This window comes from Panthera tigris, chromosome D4 (assembly GCF_018350195.1).
Source record: "Panthera tigris isolate Pti1 chromosome D4, P.tigris_Pti1_mat1.1, whole genome shotgun sequence".
Taxonomy (NCBI): Eukaryota; Metazoa; Chordata; class Mammalia; order Carnivora; family Felidae; genus Panthera; species Panthera tigris.
Genome location: NC_056672.1, coordinates 40,467,375 through 40,486,592, shown reverse-complemented (window position 1 = coordinate 40,486,592; position 19,218 = coordinate 40,467,375). Strand labels below are relative to the sequence as shown.

Here is a 19,218-nt window from a genome sequence, read left to right as displayed (position 1 = left end):
GGTCAAGTGCTTCTTGTCCTTTCTTTTATTAATGTGATGCATCACATTGACTGATGTGTGGATATTGAACCAGCCCTGTATCCCAGGTATAAATCCTATTTGATTTTAGTGAATAATTCTTTTAATATATTGTTGAATCCGGTTGGCTAGTATCTTGTTGAGAATTTTTGCATCTATGTTCATCAGGGAAATTGGTCTATAGTTCCCCTTTTTAGTGGGGTATTTGTCTGGTTTTGGAATCAAGGTAATGCTGGCCTCGTAGAATGAGTTTGTAAGTTTTCCTTCCATTTCTATTTTTTGGAACAACTTCAAAAGAATAGGTGTTAATTCTTTTTTAAATGTTTGGTAGACTTCTCCTGGAAAGCCATCCAGCCCTGGCCTCTTGTTTTTTGGGAGATTTTTGATTACTAATTCAATTTCTTTACTGGTTACAGGTTTGTTCAAATTTTCTATTTCTTCCTGTTTCAGTTTTGGTAGTTTATATATTTCTAGGAACCTGTCCATTTCTTCCTGAACAGTGTTGTTTTAATTTTAATTTAACTTTAGGGGCGCCTGGGTGGCTCAGTCAGTTAAGCATCCAGCTTCAGCTCAAGTCATGATCTCAGAGTTCATGAGTTTCAGCCCCGTGTCGGGGGGCCCACTTCAGACCCTCCATCTCACTCTCTCTCCCAAAAATATATAAACATTAAAAATTTTTTATTTAATTTCAAACTAGATGTAAAGTTACCATGATCTCCTTCCCCCTACCAATTCCAGGCAATCAGTTACCACAGCTAATAAAGACCTGGCATTAAAAAAAACTCTAAAATGAAAAGATTATTTAAAAGCTTTAGTTTCATACTACAACTTATAGATGCAAAAAAAAAATTTATAACTAAGAAAATTTGATTATAGAAATACAGAAGAGGGATCTATTCTATCTAAAATTCTATATATAATATATATTTTTTTAAAGTAGCCTGTTATTGGTATCAAATTCTTCATTGAGATCTTTACAATATGTATGTAAAATATATATAAACACATATATATCCCACCTAAGATAATTTCATGCAGGAATGTCCACAGTTATGAAATGGTTGACCAAAATCATAAATCCAAAATACACACACAAGATTTTTCTCCTGACCTAGACCTACCCGGGAAAAAAAAGAAGCTTAAGAACCTTAGGCAAAGTTCAGGCAGCATTTTCTCTACAAAATCTTTATCACCAGTTGTTGTATCAGTTCTATCCAACAGGTAAAACAATGTCCTACCCCAAACTCCCTGCTCTCAAAGTTGTAAACTAAAGGTATCATTTACCAGGGTGCCTAAGTGGCTCAGTCAGTTAAGCGTCCAACTTTGGCTCAGGTCATGATCTCACGGTTCGTGGGTTCGAGCCCCCAAGTCGGGCTCCGTGCTGACAGCTCGGAGCCTGGAGCCTGCTTCAGATTCTGTGCCTCCCTCTCTCTCTCTGCTCCTCCCCTGCTCACATTCTGTCTCTCTCTCTCTCTCAAAAATAAATAAACATTAAAAAAAAATTTTAAGGTATTATTTACCTTAAAGACCTAAAATCTACCAAGTTTCCTTTTGAAATACTTGATCCCAAACTTAGAGCTACTTTGAAAAATCAATATGTGAGAGTTCATGACTTTAAAACATTTTAAAGTATTTTTTAAATTAGATTCTGGGGGCACCTGGATGGCTCAGTCGGTTTAGTGACTGACTTCGGCTCAGGTCATGTTCTCACGGTTGGTGAGTTCGAGCCCCGCGTAGGGCTCCATGCTGACAGTTTGGAGCCTGGAGCCTGCCTTGGATTCTGTGTCTCCCTCTCTCTCTGCCCCTCCCCTGCTTGCACTCTTTCTCTCTCTCTCTAAGAAATAAATAAACATTAAAATTAAAAAAAAAAAAAAAGAAGATTCTGAAGACAAGTCAGAAGTACAAATAAAAAATGAAATAGCTTAACCAATCATTCCTCATGCCATATCATTCCCTGTAGTACAACAGATCATTGGAACAGAAGAGGCTGTCACGTTACATACAAAGAAAAGGAAGATGCGATGGAGAAGAGAAGTCACAGGAACGGAGTCACAGAAATGAGTAGTGGGCTTTAATTACTATTTAATATTCACTGTTTATGATTATAGCACAGTTATATAGAGACAAAGAACGGATAAGGGACACTGTGTTAAAGTATTTTGGATTGTCAGCTGGTGCTTAGTTGGAATATGTAACTAATATTTAGAATTGTTAGTTGATGCTTGTTGGAATACAAAATTTGAGTAAAATTTTTCAAGCACCAAAACACAAATAATAGCAGAACAAACCTAAAGAAAAAAATTGGCTTGGGGTATGATTAGAAAAGCACATAGATTAACATCCTGGAGCTTGGGGCACCTGGCTGGCTCAGTTAGTTGGTGGACCATGCAACTCTTGATTTAGGGTCCTGAGTGTGAGCTCCACATTGTCGGCAGAGTTTACTTTAAAACTTTTTTTTAATGTTTATTTATTTTTGACAGAGAGAAAGACAGAGCATGAGCATGGGGAGGGGTAGAGAGAGAGATAGACACAGAATCCGAAGCAAGTTCCAGGCTCTGAGCTGTCAGCACAGAGCCCGACATGGGGCTCGAACTCACAGGCCGTGAGATCATGACCTGAGCTGAAGTCAGATGCTCAACTGACTGAGCCACCCAGGCGCCCCGAGTTTACTTTATAACAAAATATTGGAGCTTCATTGTTAGCAGGTCTTTTAAAATTCCACTAGTCCAACTTTTGCAGGATTCTCTTCTTCAATACCCATGACAAAGAATCTTCTACCTTCTGTTTTGAACCTCCCAAGACAGAGAACTCACTAGTTCCCCAAAGTAGCCTATTATTTCACTGGTGAAAGCTTTACTTGTTGGGAGTACAGTCTGGCTTCTTTCACTTGCAGATTCTAATTATTATCTCAAAGCAACAGTTAAAAAATCTGCACTATATTCTATATAAAGGCCCTTCAAACGTATTTATATATAAATGTGCAGATTCAAGCAATGGTTCAAAGGAAATACAGGAGGATAAGTCTTTAGAGTAACATTCACAGAAGGTCATCTAAGTCATCCCAGAGGAAGCAAAAACTTTCAGTTCAGAATTACTGGTTTAAAATATTATAAGCATTACCAATAACAGTAATCTCAGGTAAAGAATTTTAAATTTTTTCAACATCAGCTTTTTAAGTCAGTCTTTCAAGTGCCATCTTTATGATTTTGCTATACCTGTAATAATTACTACTATTTAATAATGCTTTTCTCTAACTCATTTTTTATGTCAAATGAAGTATTTTAAGAGGAATCTTCATGTCATTGCTGTAAGTGGAAAATCATGATCTATTTGTCATATACAAACTAACATTAAAAATAAATACACAACTTTAATATACCAACCTATTATCAGGTCATGTACCAATGGTGGGATGTATTTCACCCTATGGGGAGAAATGCTTTAAAACATCTACTATCAAGGGGAAAGTGGTGATGGGCATTGAGGAGGGCACTTGTTGGGATGCGCACTGGGTGTTGTAGGGAAACCAATCTGTCAATAAATTATATTTTAAAAAATCTACTATCAACTTTTTTTTGGAAACATATTAAAGAATTATGAACTTTTAAAGCATCCTACAGAACATTCCAGATGAAAGGCTTTTGAACTGATAAAGGTTAAAATCAGTAGGAATCAAAAAGATCCTGACTCTGCCACGTACTAGTTGTGTGTCCCCATCCTCATTAAGCCTCAATTTCCACATCTGTAAAACAGGGATAAAAAGAGAAGCTACCTCATGGGGTGTTATATAAATTAAATGAAACCATGCAATGCTAGACGCCAAGTGAGCCACAATGCATGCGAGCCACAAAGAGTGGTATTAGTCCTACTGCTATTATGCCCGTAGTTTGAGAAAATCTCAAACTTTATCCATCTCCACATAGCCCTTTGCAGGTGGCCTAGAAATCAAGGTCTTTAAAGATACTGTATTACATCAGTAAATACAAAATACATTAACATATTTACTTTATAGGGTAAAAATTGCATTTCTGAGACCACTTGGAATAGCCATGATACTTCAAAATCCAAAAAAGTAGAGAAGTATAGATCTGTTTTATGAAATCTTTTATCCGCAAACTAGCACTGACATCAATGAGAACTACATCTAACATACTACACATTCATACTTATGTAGGTTTCATAAACCCTTTACATTAACTTAAAGAATTTTACAGTAAAAGACTTACAAATTTAATTTTGCAAAGCTCTCTTGTGCATTATGCTTTTCTCGCTCATATGCACTTTCAACTTCTTTGAATTCATTCTTGATCATTTCCAAGTCAGCAACAGCTTCTGCCTGGCTGGCCTTCTCGACCTGCAAAGCTCCTTCAAGTTCTCGAATCCGTAACTACCAGATGTCAGAGAAGTAGTTAAAGCGAGGAAGGAAACGCTAGCGTCAGTCAAATTGAACAGCGTAATTTATCAGTAGCAGATCATCATTTACCTAAACTTCTTCCTTTCTGCTTTGGTTTAAAAAGGAAAATAAACAAAAGACAGTGTATTCCCTTTCTGAACATGTTTAATGGAAGGAAGAGTGGAAGAAGAGTTAACTGTGCTATGGAAATGCCTTATCAAAGTGCCTAATTTCGACCTACAAATCCACGTTCAAAACTTTGTATGAAACATAATAAAATGAGTGGCTTTTGAAAACAAAAGCAAAGAATTCTTCCCCTCTTAAGAGAAACACCGTTACATTAACATCGTTAGAATCTCAATAAAGTTTTACTCCTAGAGGTTTCTTACTGTTGACAAGTAAAACTTTTATTACCGAATAATACTATTTGACTAAAATATTTGTAAATGTGGGATATCTAGGATTTGCCTCAAAGTGATATAGGGATGGGAGTAGACAATAAATAAAAAACATGATTGGCCCGAGGTAAATCTTGAAGTGATGGCTACACAGGAAGCTCATTGTTCAATTCTCTCTACTTCTGCATATACCTGAAACTTTATATAATAAAACACTTTAAAAACTGGATTCCATGTAAACAATGACAGCAGAACAGAGGAACAAAGCAGTATATTCCCATAAAAGAAGAATATGCAGCGGTAAAAAAAAAAAAAAAAAGTTACAAAACAACTTCTGAGGGGCACCTGGGTGGCTCAGTCAGTTAAGCATCTGGCTTCGGCTCAGGTCATGATTTCCCAGTTCATGAGTTCGAGCCCCACATCAGGTGAGCTCGAGCCCTGCTTCGGGTGAGCCCCACTTCTCTCTCTGCCCCTCGTTCACTTGCACCCTCTCTCTCTCTCTCTCTCTCTCAAAAAAAAAAAGAGCTTTTGAAAAGGAAGTTCTCTATGTGGTTCTCTATGTAGGGTTAACATATATCAATAAAGCAAAGTCCAGATAAAGTCTATATTTTGGGTAAACAAGTGGAAAAAATAAGAATAAGTAAGAGGCAATAGGGTAGATTGAAGGGAGACACAGGAGTGAAAGCAAGAGTTCTCATCCATTTAATATTGTTTTGATTTCTGAACTATGTTTTACCTTCTTCAGAAAATTAAGTTAAAAACAAAAATTAGAACGCTAAGTTCAAAAGAAGGGGGGTGGTAGAAAACGCTTTATACTAGATAGAAAACCGGCTTCAGAATCCTAAAGCTCACGTTTAAATTCTAGCTCTACAAATTAACTTAGGTGACCTCTGGCATATTACTAAACCTCCAAAAACCTGAGGTTCCTTACCTGTAAACAGTAAATCATCATCATCATCCTCATAAACAGACTATCTACAGAGTTGCTACAAAGATCTAATGAGATAATATTTATCTAATATCAATATATACTTAATATCACATATGAATACATAATATTTGTTTAATAAATGTTTGAATAAATATTATTAAGCACTTAATATGTGCCAGGCAATGAGCTAGTGCTCAAGGTATTATATGATAATCATGAAAATAGACAGTCTTAGTTCTTGAAGAGCTCCTAGTCTTTAGGAGAGGAGAGACCACAAGAGAATATGTAAGTGGCTCCTGTCACAGAAACAGGCACAAAGGGCCATGAAATCAGAGAAAAGCTCTGAACAAGCCTCATGGGGACGGCAAAAGACAATCTGAAGTAAAAAAGATGAAGTCACCAAGAAATGAAGCCTAGGACAACATAAAAATGTTCTTAAATTAATCCATACAAAAAATAATCACCAGAATTATTATTTGTAATTATCCAAAAATATTTTGGAATAACTGAAACATTCTTACACTAACGTAAGGAAATAGAATAGATATGGAGATACAACCTGGTAATTTTTGAGATTCGGTCTTTTAAACTTTCTTTTTCTTTTTTTTTTTCAAATTTTTTTTTATGTTTATTTATTTTTGAGAGAGACAGAGCATGAGCAGGGGAGGGGCAAAGAGAAAGGAAGACACAGAATGAAGCAGGCTCCAGGCTCTGAGCTGTCAGCACGGAACCCGACACGGGGCTGGAACTCATGAACCCCAAGATCGTGACCTGAGCCAAAGTCGGAGACTTAACTGACTGAGCCACCCAGGCGCCCCTAAACTTTATTTTTCTCTGCTATTTTGTCTAAATCCAATGTTTACAAGTAAAATAATAAATCTGGACAACATTTTCTTCTATCTGCATTGCTATCTCCTTTCACAAAATAAGCACTCAATCACAAAGGACAAATCAATCCAACTGAAAGAGAAGTAGTTTTCAAATTACTAATTGAGTCAACTCTCTGACTCTACTTTCTCATTTTTATGATATAGCATCTAAACAAACTTAACTACAGTTTATGATAAAATGGTGATTCATTACAACTATTTAGTAGTCTCATTTGTCTCATTTGCTTTTAAACTAATCTGAAACTGAATTTTACTAGATGTACCTCACTGAAAATACTTGTCGGTATTTATAGATGTATATGGTTCAAATATAAACTTTGGCTTTTTTTCACAGTCAAAACCCTAGGTTAAATATGAAATATTAATGTATATGAGTAAAAACTATACATGTAATAATTATTTTTATAGCTATTAACTATATATACATCCAGGTATAAATTATAACTACAACGAAAAACTTAATTTCTGAATTGTACTTCTTTCATAACTTAAAACTTTAGCCTTATTGCTTATTTTTGGGTGATTTAATCTTTTTTTTTTTTTTAAAGAAAAGCTTAACTTGTACAAGTTTGCCTAAAATACAAACACTCAAATACATGGGCCTGAGAATTTTGCAGGTAAAGGAGGCATTTCATTAAAGATAAAAGTAAAAAAATAATTTATTATAAATTTCTTATGAGCTTAGTTACGCCCTATATTAAGACATGTTTAAACAATAAGGTAAAACTTGGCAAGTTTTATTAATTAACATTTAATATAAGGGAAAGTGTATGTCTTAAAAAAAAATCCAAATTAAATTAAGGAACTTAGGGGCACCTGGCTCAGTCGGTAGAGCATACAACTCTTGATCTCAGGGTCATGAGTTCAAGCCCCACACTGGGTGTGGAGTCCACTTTAGAAACATTAAATTAAGGAATTTAGATTTCTGGAATTTTATGTGAGACTTGATTTATAGACAACAAGCTATGGGCCAGACTTGGTCCATGCACAGTAGTTTGCCAACCCCCAGTTGGAATGCCTTCACTTCTCTTAGAAATTCCTTCTCATTCTAAAACCTAAAGGACACCTTCCTTTAGGATGCCTTCAATTAATTCCCTTCTCACATTTAATCTTTATTATGCCCCGTAGTATTTTAGTATTTGATATTTCTATCCACACATTTATCTGTGTATCTGTATAGATGTACAGGTATAGATACAAATATACAGTATTTCTGGTAATGAAATGTAAGTTCCAAAAGGAGTTCTTTCACCTTTATCCCTTGGGCTCTTTTTTTTTTTTAATGTTTATTTATTGGGGGGGGACAAATGGGGGAGAGGCAGAGGGGGGGGGGGGGAAAGAGGATCCAAAGCTCTGCACTGACAGCAGGGAGTCTGACGCCAGGCTCAAATTCACGGAACCATGAGATCATGACCTGACCCAAAGTTGTACTCTCAACTGACTGAGCCACCCAGGTGCCCCACCTTCAGCTCTTAATACAGTGATAAGTAATGTGCACAAGATATACACACGATAAACGAAGGTGCTTATTTTGTCGGTGTTTTCAAAAAAGAAATTCAACCCATGGTTGTTGATAAAAAGAATACTCTGATCAGTAAATCTTTCTGTAATAGGCCAGAGGGTAAATATTTTGGACTTTGCCGGCCATAAGGTCTCTGTCACAACCACCCCCCCTTGCCACTGCAGCACAGAAGCCCCACAGACAAGACAAAACCTCCCTCGAACAGGCAAAGGGTGAGATTTAGCCTGTGGGCTGTAGTGTGTCAACCCCTCCTCTAATATAGTAAAAACCATCCTCAACTATATCCTGATACGAATAGGATAATCAGTGCCTTAACAATATGCTACCCATTCTAAACGCACACCTTAGCTCTCTGAACGGAATCCCACTTTTCCCTGCCTAATAAAATCCATACCAAAAAAATTTCGGCTTGGGCTTTACCTGAATAATTTCAGAATTAAATTTTGACTCCAAATGTGCTGCTCTTTCTGCTTCAATATTTTCTTCTAATTTCCTCACTCTTAGAGTAGTTGCCTGAAAACAAATTCAAAGGTTAAGCTCACAAACATTGGTGTTTATTTATTTATTTTAAAAAAACATTTTTTTAACGTTTTATTTATTTTTGAGACAGAGCATGAACAGGGGAGGGTCAGCGAGAGGGAGACACAGAATCTGAAACAGGCTCCAGGCTCTGGGCTGTCAGCACAGAGCCCAATGCGGGGCTCGAACTCACGGACCGCGAGATCATGACCTTAGCCGAAGTCGGCCGCTTCACCGACTGAGCCACCCAGGCGCCCCAGACATTGGTGTTTAAAGTGGACATGGATCTTTGCAACAACATGGACGCAGCTACGATGCTGAGCAAAACAAGTCACTCAGAGAAAGACAAACACCATATGATTTCACTCACGTGTGGAATTTAAGAAACAAAACAAATTGGGGTGCCTGGGTGGCTCAGTCGGTTAAGCGGCCGACTTCGGCTCAGGTCATGATCTCGCGGTCCGTGAGTTCGAGCCCCACGTCCGGTTCTGTGCTGACGGCTCGGAGCCTGCAGCCTCTTCAGATTCTGTGTCTTTCTCTCTCTCTCTCTGGCCCTCCCTGCTCACACTCTGTCCCTCAAAAATAAATCAACGTTAAAAAAAAAAAAAAAATTAAGAAACAAAACAAATGAATCCAGGGGAGAACAAAAGAGAGACAAATAAAAAAACAGACTTAACTATAGAGGATAAACAGATGGTTGGTGACCAGAGGGGAGGGGGGTGTGGGGAGGAGGGTGGGGGGGAATGGGTGAAATAGGTGAAGGGGATTAAAAGCACACTCATCATGATGAGCATTGAGGAATGTATAAAACTGTGGAATCACAATGTTGTACACCTGAAACTAATATAACACTGTATGGTAACATACTGGAATTAAAATTAAAAACTTTTTTTTTAAGTGGATATAAATCACACTTTAGATTACCGTAGCCTCATTTTAACTGCTTTTCCAAGATTGTAAAAGACATGGTAAAAAAACGTGTGAAAATCATGCTCAGGAAGAATACTCCAGTCCTTGCTTTTTTTTTTTTCTTTTTTATTGATGTATAATTTATATGTAATAAATGATATGCATTAAAAGTGTGTAATTTGGAGCACCTGGGTGGCTCAGTTGGTTGAGCGGCCAGCTTCAGCTCAGGTCATGATCTCACAGCTCGAAGGCTCGTGAGTTCAAGCCCCGCATCAAGCTCTTTGCTGACAGCTCAGAGCCTGGAGCCTGTTTCAGATTCTGTGTCTCCCTCTCTCTCTGTCCCTGCCCTGCTCACGCTCTGTCTCTGTCTCTCTCAAAAACAAATAAACATTTTTTAAAAAGTGTGTAATTTGATAAGTGTATATACACACACATGAAGTCACTGCCATAATCAAGATAAGAAATATTTCCATGACGCCTACAAGATTCCTTCTATCTCTTGGTAATTTCTTCCAGCCCTTAACACCCCACCCCCATCTCCAAGTAACAACTGATCTGGTTTTGTCACTATTAATCACTTTGTATTTCCCAGAATTTCATAGAGATTGAGTCATACAGCATATATTCTGTATCATCTGGCTTCTTTCTCCCAGCATAACTATTTTGAGATTCACCATGTGGTTGCATTTATCAACCGTCTATTCCTTTTTATTGTTAAAGTGTTCCACTGTGTTGATACACCACAACTGACTTATCTGTTCACCAGTTTACGTACATTTGAGTTGTTTCCAGTATAGGCGATTACAAATGAAACTATGAGCTTTTGTGCACACGTCTTTGTAAGGGCATGTACTTTGACTTCTTGGGGGTAAACAGTGAAGGGAAGAATGACAGGGTCATGTGGTAGGTGTATGTTTAATGTCTTATGAAACTCCCAAACTTTTCTGAATTGTTTATAATTTTATACACCCTCAACAACACTTGGCATGGTCAATTTCTGTTTTTTCGTTTTTGGGAGGAGGGTGATTTAAGACATTCCAATAGGCATGTAATGGTATTCCATTTCAGTTTCAATTTGCATTTCCCTAATGACAGATGACATTGAGCATCTTCTCACATATTTATTTACCATCTGTATACCTTTTTTGGTGAAATATCTACTCGGATCTTTTCCCCATTTTTTAATTAGGTTGTTTTCTTATTATTGATTGAGTTTTGAGAGTTCATTATACAATCTGGATACAAGTCATTGACTGGATATGTGATTTGCAAACATTTACTCCAAGTCTATAGTTTGTCTTTTTGTTAACAGTGTCTTTCACAAAGCAAAAGTTTTCAGGGCACCTGGGTGACACAGTTAGTTAAGCAACCGACTCTCGGTTTTAGCTCAGGTCACGATCTTGCAGTTCGTGAGCTGGAGCCCCGCGTTGGGCTCTGCACTGACAGCACAGAGCCTACTTGAGATTCTGTGTCTCCCTCTCTCTCTGCCCCTCCCCCACTCATCCCCCTCCCCAAATAAATAAACTTTTAAAAAGTTTTCATTATAATGAAGTCCAATTTATTAATTTTCAGATAGGGGTCAACTTCTGGCCAGAATCAGAAGTCAAGAGCTCTATTTTTGAATGCCATTTTTGCTCAGAAAATGCAACCCTGGGAAGCACTGGATTCCTAGTCCCAAAGCGGTCACTGGTCATGACCAAAAGCCTGTTGGGGGCTATAGATGTTTCAGGGTAACAGTAGCAAAGAAAAGCCATGCCTAGAGTCTTGTCTGTCAAATAAAGATGGTTCAATAGTGATGGAGTAAGGCATTACTAATTTGATCTCCTTTTCAAATAAAATTTGGACAAGAAAGAAGTTTCTATTAATTATATTTACTTTATCATTTAGCCTAAGCTGAAGTTTTTTAAAAAAATTTTTTTTAATGTTTATTTATTTTTGAGAGAGACAGAGACAGAATACGAGTAGATTAGGGGCAGAGAGAGAGGGACACACAGAATCCGAAGCAGGCTCCAGGCTCCGAGTGTCAGCACAGAGTCCGACGCGGGGAGTGAACTCACGAGCTGTGAGATCGTGACCTGACCCGAAGTCGGACGCTCAACCGACTGAGCCACCCAGGCGCCCCAAAGCTGAAGTTTTTTAAAGGCCCAACTTGATTAATTTGATTTTTCCTCTTTCCTCCTACCCTTTCCTTATTTCCTTTTTTTTTTTTTTTTTTTTTTTTTTTTTTTTGCAGAGACAGTAATGTAATGAATCACACAGGGAGGAGCATAAATAAAAACTGGATAATTCACAAATGATCAAGCAGTCTGTGAATATGTAAGAAATGACTAGTTTTTTTTGAGCAAAGCATGTTCCTATGATGTCTTGTTTTAGAGTAGAGCAAAAACACAAATATCCCTTCTTCTCTAGAGGACTTTGTAGTCCTTTTGCTACTAATAGCCTTCATAGTCAAGAAGCAATTCTGCTTCGACAGTCAATCACTCCGTTTCACAAATATGAAACTCACAAAATATTTTTTTATACCGACTTATGTGCTTTAGTTAGATTTTGCCATCCTATCAATAATATTTCTTAGTGAGTTACTAGAAAAGACTTTTTTCCAGAGGGCAGAAAAAGCAGTAAGTCCAAATGTGATCTTTTGGGTCTAAATTGAATTTAAATCCAAAACAATAAAATGATTTTTTTAAGTTAGTAGAATACAGTATCTTTAAAGGTAAAATCTGACATTTATATCCTATACTGCTACAGTATTTTGAAATAACGGGCATTCCACTGAAAGATGAAACTGGTAAATATTTATAATTTAGTCTGACAACTCAAGACTCAAGATTCAAAAAAACAGGAAATGAGGAAATATAAAACTAAAGAGGAGTGCCTGGATGGCTCAGTCAGTTAAACATCCAACTCTTGATTTCCACTCCAGTCATGATCTCACAGGCCCTGGGATCAGGCCCCACGTTAGCCTCAGCTCTCACAGTGCAGAGCCTGCTTGGGATTCCCTCTCTTTTCCTCTCTACCCCTCCCTCACTTGTGCACATATGTGCTCTCTCTCTCTCTCAAAATAAATAAAAATAAACTTAAAAAAAACTAAAGAGTTATTATTACTTTTTTAGGTGTAATAATAATTGGTATTGTGGCACCTGGCTGGCTCAGTCAGTAGAGCATGCAACTCTTGATCTCAGGGTCATGAGTTCAAGCCTCACATTGGGCATAGAGTTTACTTAAAAAAATTTTTTTTAATAATTAGTATTTTTTAACTCCTATCTCTTTGAAATACATACTAACATGTTCATGGATGAAATTATATGACGTCTGGATTTGCTTTAAAATAATAAACTGGGGGTGGGGTGCCTGGGTTGCTCAATCGGTTAAGTGACCAACTCCTGGTTTTGGTTCAGGTCATGATCTCACGGTTTGTGAATTCGAGCCCCATGTTGGGCTCCACACTGTCAGTGTGGAGCCTGCTTGGGATTCTCGCTCTCTCTCTCTCTCTCTCTCTCTTTCTCAAAATAAATAAATAAACTTTAAAAATAATAATAAACCGGGGGTGAGGAAGGGAAGCTGATAATCATGAAATAATGTTGGCCATCAGTTGATCATTCTTGAAGCTGAGTAATAGGCACATGAAGTTCATTTTAGTAATCTGCTGACTTTCACAGATGATTGAAATTTTCCATACTGAAAAACATTTTAAAACAGCAACAAAAGCAAAGGAAGTATGGTGGGGAAGTATGGTACTGGTATCATTATTTACCAACAAAATTGTATTCTGACCAGAAAAGATCATTAAAATAAACTAAGCCATTCATTCCTAAGCAAAAAAGGTCAGTGGGAAGGTGAGACTTTGAACCAGTCAATTCCTACCTATATTGTCAAAATATTAAGATATATCAAATAAAATATTCCATTCATACTCATTACCACCTGTCTCAAAACATGTTTCACACCAAACATTAGTCCCATGGAAAGTTATTAGCTATTATATGAAAAAGCAATTTCACCATCATAAGGTGACAGACACAGAATTAAAGCCAATTTTACTAAAGCACTTTCCAAAAAGTTAACATGATCTTGAAAAGTTAGAGCAAAGTTGGAAAACTCACATTTCCCGATGTCAAAACTACTACAAAGCTACAGTGATTGAAACAATGTGGAACTGGCATAAGAACAGACCTATAGATCTACAGAAAAGAACTGAGAGTCCATAAATACATCCCTGCATCAATGGTCAATTGATTTTTGACAAGGGAGCCTAGACCATTCTATGAGAAAGAATCATTTTTTTATTAAGCAGTGCTGAGGCAATGGGATATACACATTCAAAAGAATAAATGTGGACCCCTAACTCACATCATATATAAAAATGAATTCAAATGGATCAATGGCATAAATATAAGAGCTAAAACCATAAAACTCTTAGAAGAAAACATAGAATTTATGACCTCAGATTTGGCAACAGATTCTGAAATACAACACCAAAAGCATGAGTAACAAAAGAAAAAAAAAATTGGACTTCACGAAAATTTTAAATTTTGAGGATCAAAGGACATTATAAAAAAGTGAAAGGCAACCTAGAGGACAGAAGATATTTATAAATCATGTATCTGATAAGAGTCTAGTATGCAGAATATACAACGAGCTGTTACAATAAAAAGACAAACAACACAATTTAAAAAATTAGTAAAGGGCTTGAATAGACATTTCTCCAAAAAAGATATGAAAATGACAAGTATATCAAATGATGGCCAACACTATTAGTCATCAGGGAAATACACATCCAAACCACAAAGAGATATATCTTCATGCATGTGAGGCTAGTTATAATTTTAAAAGTGGAAAATAACAAGCATTGGTGAGGATGTAGAGAAATTAGAGAGACCTCGTAAATTACTGGTGGGAATGTGAACTGGTGCCACCACTATGGAAAACGGTTTCTGAGTTTCTTAAAAAGTCACACAGAGTCACCATATCCAGCATTTCTATTCCTGGGTATATACCCCCAGAAAAATAAAAACATGTGCAAACAAAAACTTGTACACAAATGTTCACATCAGCATTTTTCATAACCACCAAAAAGTAGAAACAGTTCAAATGTCCATCAACTGATGAATGATGAACAAAATATGGTGTATCCCTATAATAGAATATGATTCAGCCAAAAAACATTCAGTACCAATACCTGCTATAACACATATGAACCTTGAAAATATATGTTAAATGAAAGAAACCAGACACAAAGAGACTATGTATCGTATGACTTCATTTATATGAAATTTCCAGGATAGGCAAATCCACAGGGATAGAAAGTGTGTTAGTGATTGCCAGTAGCTAGGGAGGGAGGGAGGAAGGAGCAGTGATTGCTAATGGACATGAAGTAGTGAGAATGTTCTGGAATTAGAGAGTGGTAATGGTTGCACAAGTTTGTGAATATACTAAAAATATACTTTAAAAGGATGAATGTTACAATATGTGAAATATATCTTAACAAAAAATAAAAAGAATCCTGAGTATGAGAACCAAAGACAATGTCAAAGAAGTGACAGCCCCCTAAGGCAACTTCATAATTTCTGAAAAAAATTCCCTCTAAATGCTGACTTTGATCCTTAGACCAGGGATCCCCATTGGTTTTAGGTATAAAGCATGGTATCTACTATAGCAGAAAAACTCTTATATTTAGCCAGATTAAAATGAGCATTACTCTAGGTAGGCCCAATACTAGTTTAAATCTTTTTTCTTTAATTTTCTTAATGTTTTATTTACTTTTAGGAGAGAGAGAGAGAAAGAGAGAGCAAATGGGGGGAAGGGCAGAGACAGGGAGACACAGAATCCAAGGCAGGCTCTAGGCTCTGAGCTGTCTGCCCAGAGCCCGATGTGGGGCTTGAACTCAGAAACCGTGTGATCATGACCTGAGTAGATGTTGGTCACTTAACCAATTGAGCCACCCAGGTGCCCCTAAAAAAATTTTTTATTGTAAACTCTACAAAATGCTCAGCTTAGATTCTGTAAGTCAGAAGAAGCCTAACCAGTCACAAGAAAATAGCCCATAGGCACTGAAAACAAAAAATTAGAACAAAAAAAAAAAAAGTTAATAAAGACAGAGGGAAGAAACCAATCTAACAATTTTTTTCAGATTCCAAAAATCATATGCATAAGCTTCTCTTGTCAAAATAATAGTCTTATATTTTATAAAATACAGAATATTCAGTGAATTCTATGATAAAAGAATCAACAATTCACGTCTTCTTTTCATTTCTTATGTATATGTTATGTCATATTAATTAATTAGTCATCTGATTTACACTCCAAAAGTCAAGGAGAGGCTCTGTTATTCCTTCCCAGGCCAAAACTAAATGGGTTGAAATAATATGCCAGAGATCACATCTTCATTTTCATACCTTCCTGCTTTGAATGAATGTCCAGAAGAAAACAACTCTATCAACTGTTATTACTAAAACTATCAATTAATCAGTAAGGACAGAAAAAAAATCTTCAAATCTTTAAACAAACTTCCAAAAGTGGACTTTGTTGATAGACATAATTAAATTAAGGCCCGCCTAATAATTTTTTTTTTTCCATCTCCTAGTCTGGTGAATTAAGTCTCATATCCAGCAGAGGGTGCTAGAGGAACATCAACGTGCTGTTCACAAAAAAATTTTTTTTTCCAATACTAAGAGAACCAGTACAATCATGAACTGTCTCATTAGTATCCAGTCCTAACATACTCTACAAAGCAAGGGCAAAAGTGGTAACGGGATTCAGGTTAAAATACAAAAATCAACACAAATTCATACATACCACAGGCAATTTAAGCATACACAGGTCTGCCTATAATACAAGTACTACACTATCCTATGTTTGTTCCTTAACACTACAAACAAGAGTTCTTTATCTAACACAACATGAGCACGTATTTTATCATGTATTGGCTGATTTTTGTGACCTTTCCTACTGCAATATACTGCCAAGAGATCTTTATTTCAATAAATACTATATATCCATCATAACTATTTCATTATTTTATGATTTACATCTCATTCAATCGTGTTCAGCCCAATTAGATAATCTACTTCACTTTTAAAAAGTGAGTGTTTGTTGTTTGAAGAAGGTAGTTTAGAGAAGGATGTCTCTGGCTCAATCCCTTGGTACATGTTATTTTATCATAACACAGGGTATAAGCCGCCAGCTCCAATTCAGCAGCAGAACTAACCAAACATTTCCAGACCACATTTGCTCTCTGCACCACATCTGCTCCTGTGGCTTCCATGGGCCTGTTTCAAAAGTTTCACAAAAGTTATGAAAACGTGCACGTACACTGCTGAAAGACTGAGCAAAAACACCCGCTCCTACTACATTATTTTCTCCTCAAATAGAATATAAGCAGCTCAGAGGGTAGCAGTGAACTTAAAGGAATTAGTCAAGCAGCAAAGCTCTGATACGCCAAATTTAGCTCACTAAAATGAACAAGACAACTAGGGGAGGAAATGTCACAAAAGTGCATACTAGGGATTTCTCAGTAGTACATTACACAGCACCGTTTCCAAAACAGTTGCACAAAGTTTACCCCAGAATGTCAACAGCTGTATAAATAGAAAGTGGCTGTTTATTGAACTCTTTTTCCAGATTTTATCACCTGGTATTTCCCACTAATGGACACTTTCACAGTAACCAATAGAGTAATAATCCATCTTCAAGAAGATAATTCTAAGGAACTGAATCATCATAGACTGATTAATCATTATTTTAGTGGTAAGTGTATTTTGTTACATTTTAGTGACTGCAAATAATTTTTTATACGTGTGCAAACAATTAACTGCAATACTTATTCCTACCTGGGGTGAAGGGGAAGTAGTTACTGTACTTTGAGAATTTTTTCTTGAGAGAGAGAGAGAATATGTGTGTACCCATGAGCATGGATGAGCGGGGAAGGGGCAGAGAGGGAGAGAGAAAATGTAAGGCAGGCTCCATGCCAGGCGCGAGTCCCACGGTGGATCTCACGTCAATGAGATCAGACCTGAGCTGGACACTTAACTGACTGAGCCACCTAGATGCCCCTGTACTTTGAGGCTTTAAAGTGAAGATCTCAAAGTATTTTTTATTATCAGAAACAAAAATCTTAAAGGGTCAAGGTCTCTAAGTATTTGACAAGTATTTGAACAACAGAAGCCCCACAATACCATATCACTTAAACTGAGTCAAATATTAAAGGACTGTAACAAAGAAAATCTGTGAGTCCTTTGCTGTTTATTATCCTGCGGGCACCTGGCTGTCTGAATCAGTAGACATGCGACTCTTGATCTTGGGATCATGAGTTCGAGTTCATTTAATCTAATTAATTAAATCCAATTTAATTTAAAAATAAGCATAAATAGGAGTGCCTGGGTGGCTCAGTTGGTTAAGCATCCAACTTTGGCTCAGGTCACAATCTCGCGGTTCATGGGTTCAAGCCCCACATCAGGCTCTGTGCTGACAGTGCAGAGCCTGCTTGAGCATCTCTCTCCCCCTCTGTCTCTGCCCCTACCCACTCGTACTTTCTCTCTCTCTCAAAATAAATAAACTTAAAATAACTAAATACATACATACATAAAAATATAAATAAAATCACACAGCAGTTTCAAGAAATAGGCGAATGTACAAACATTCAGAGCCCTCTATGCCCATCATCTCAACCATGGTTCACTGCGCAGTTTTAGGAGAGGAAACACGAAGCTAGTCACTGAGGGCAGCAACAGTCAGGGCCTTAACAGTTTCAGAACAGACACAGGAAAGCAACCTGATGACTACAGGAATCAACTGGAAAATACAGCAGCACATTTGTATTCACCAGGAGTGAATAATGAAGTCTATCATTCAGACTGTAAAACAGCTTAATGGAAAAAAAGAGCTTTTATTACTTTTACATATAATAAAAGAAACCACAAAAAATGAAAATAGGAAATTTCAGGGACAGAATTGACACAACACAAATTCTGGTCATAAATTAATTTAGCATCTCTAAAAATCACCTTTACCTTTCCTGGTAACAAAAACTGCAGTATTCAACAAATTTTTTAATAAACTCCCAATTTTAAAGTCCATTACGCACATAAAAACAAAAATATGTAATACTTCTAAGCACAATTACATAACCCAGGTGATTTCATCATTTACCTACCTTATAATTAGTAATGAACACAAATAAGTGTTTAAAAATAATTCCTACAAACACATGATGCCTTTAAAAAGTGAAATCAGATAAGGTTGGCTTCACGGACAGTAGGAAAGGTGAGGTACATTTTTCGTTACCTTTTTCACTTGAGTATAGTACACATACAGAGAAAAAAGCTACTCTACCCTGCTTTCTGTTACTATGACACAGAATATGACTGACAGAAGCAATTCAGAATTTATTTGCAGGCTGTTCTCACTCCACTGTAATCTTCGCAAGACTCCTCAGTCCTCTCGCTATTAGGTTTGCATCTTCTCTTTTCTCTGTTCTTATTGAGTTAAGTTTATTTCCCATGATAAAAAAAAAAAAAAAAGGCTCCCCTAGTTGTAAAGAGGTTTATAAAAGCCACAGATATTTCTTTTTCCAGTTCACTTTTCCCTTGGTTCTGTGGTATCCAGCACCACATTTATAAAATTGGATTGGGAGTTTGCTT

General features: G+C 36.8%; 1 protein-coding gene across 8 annotated transcripts in view; it reads right to left on the bottom strand.

Moving 5' to 3' along the window:
* CCDC171 (coiled-coil domain containing 171) overlaps nt 1-19,218 on the bottom strand; it is a 301,409-nt gene that overhangs the window by 230,828 nt on the left and 51,363 nt on the right. For all 8 annotated transcript variants that reach the window (XM_042964352.1, XM_042964351.1, XM_042964356.1 and 5 more), the window contains 2 exons: nt 8,573-8,665; nt 4,245-4,405 (listed from right to left, as the gene is read on the bottom strand). In XM_042964352.1, coding sequence (XP_042820286.1) covers nt 4,245-4,405; nt 8,573-8,665 — 254 coding nt within the window. The remainder of the gene's footprint in view (nt 1-4,244; nt 4,406-8,572; nt 8,666-19,218) is intronic.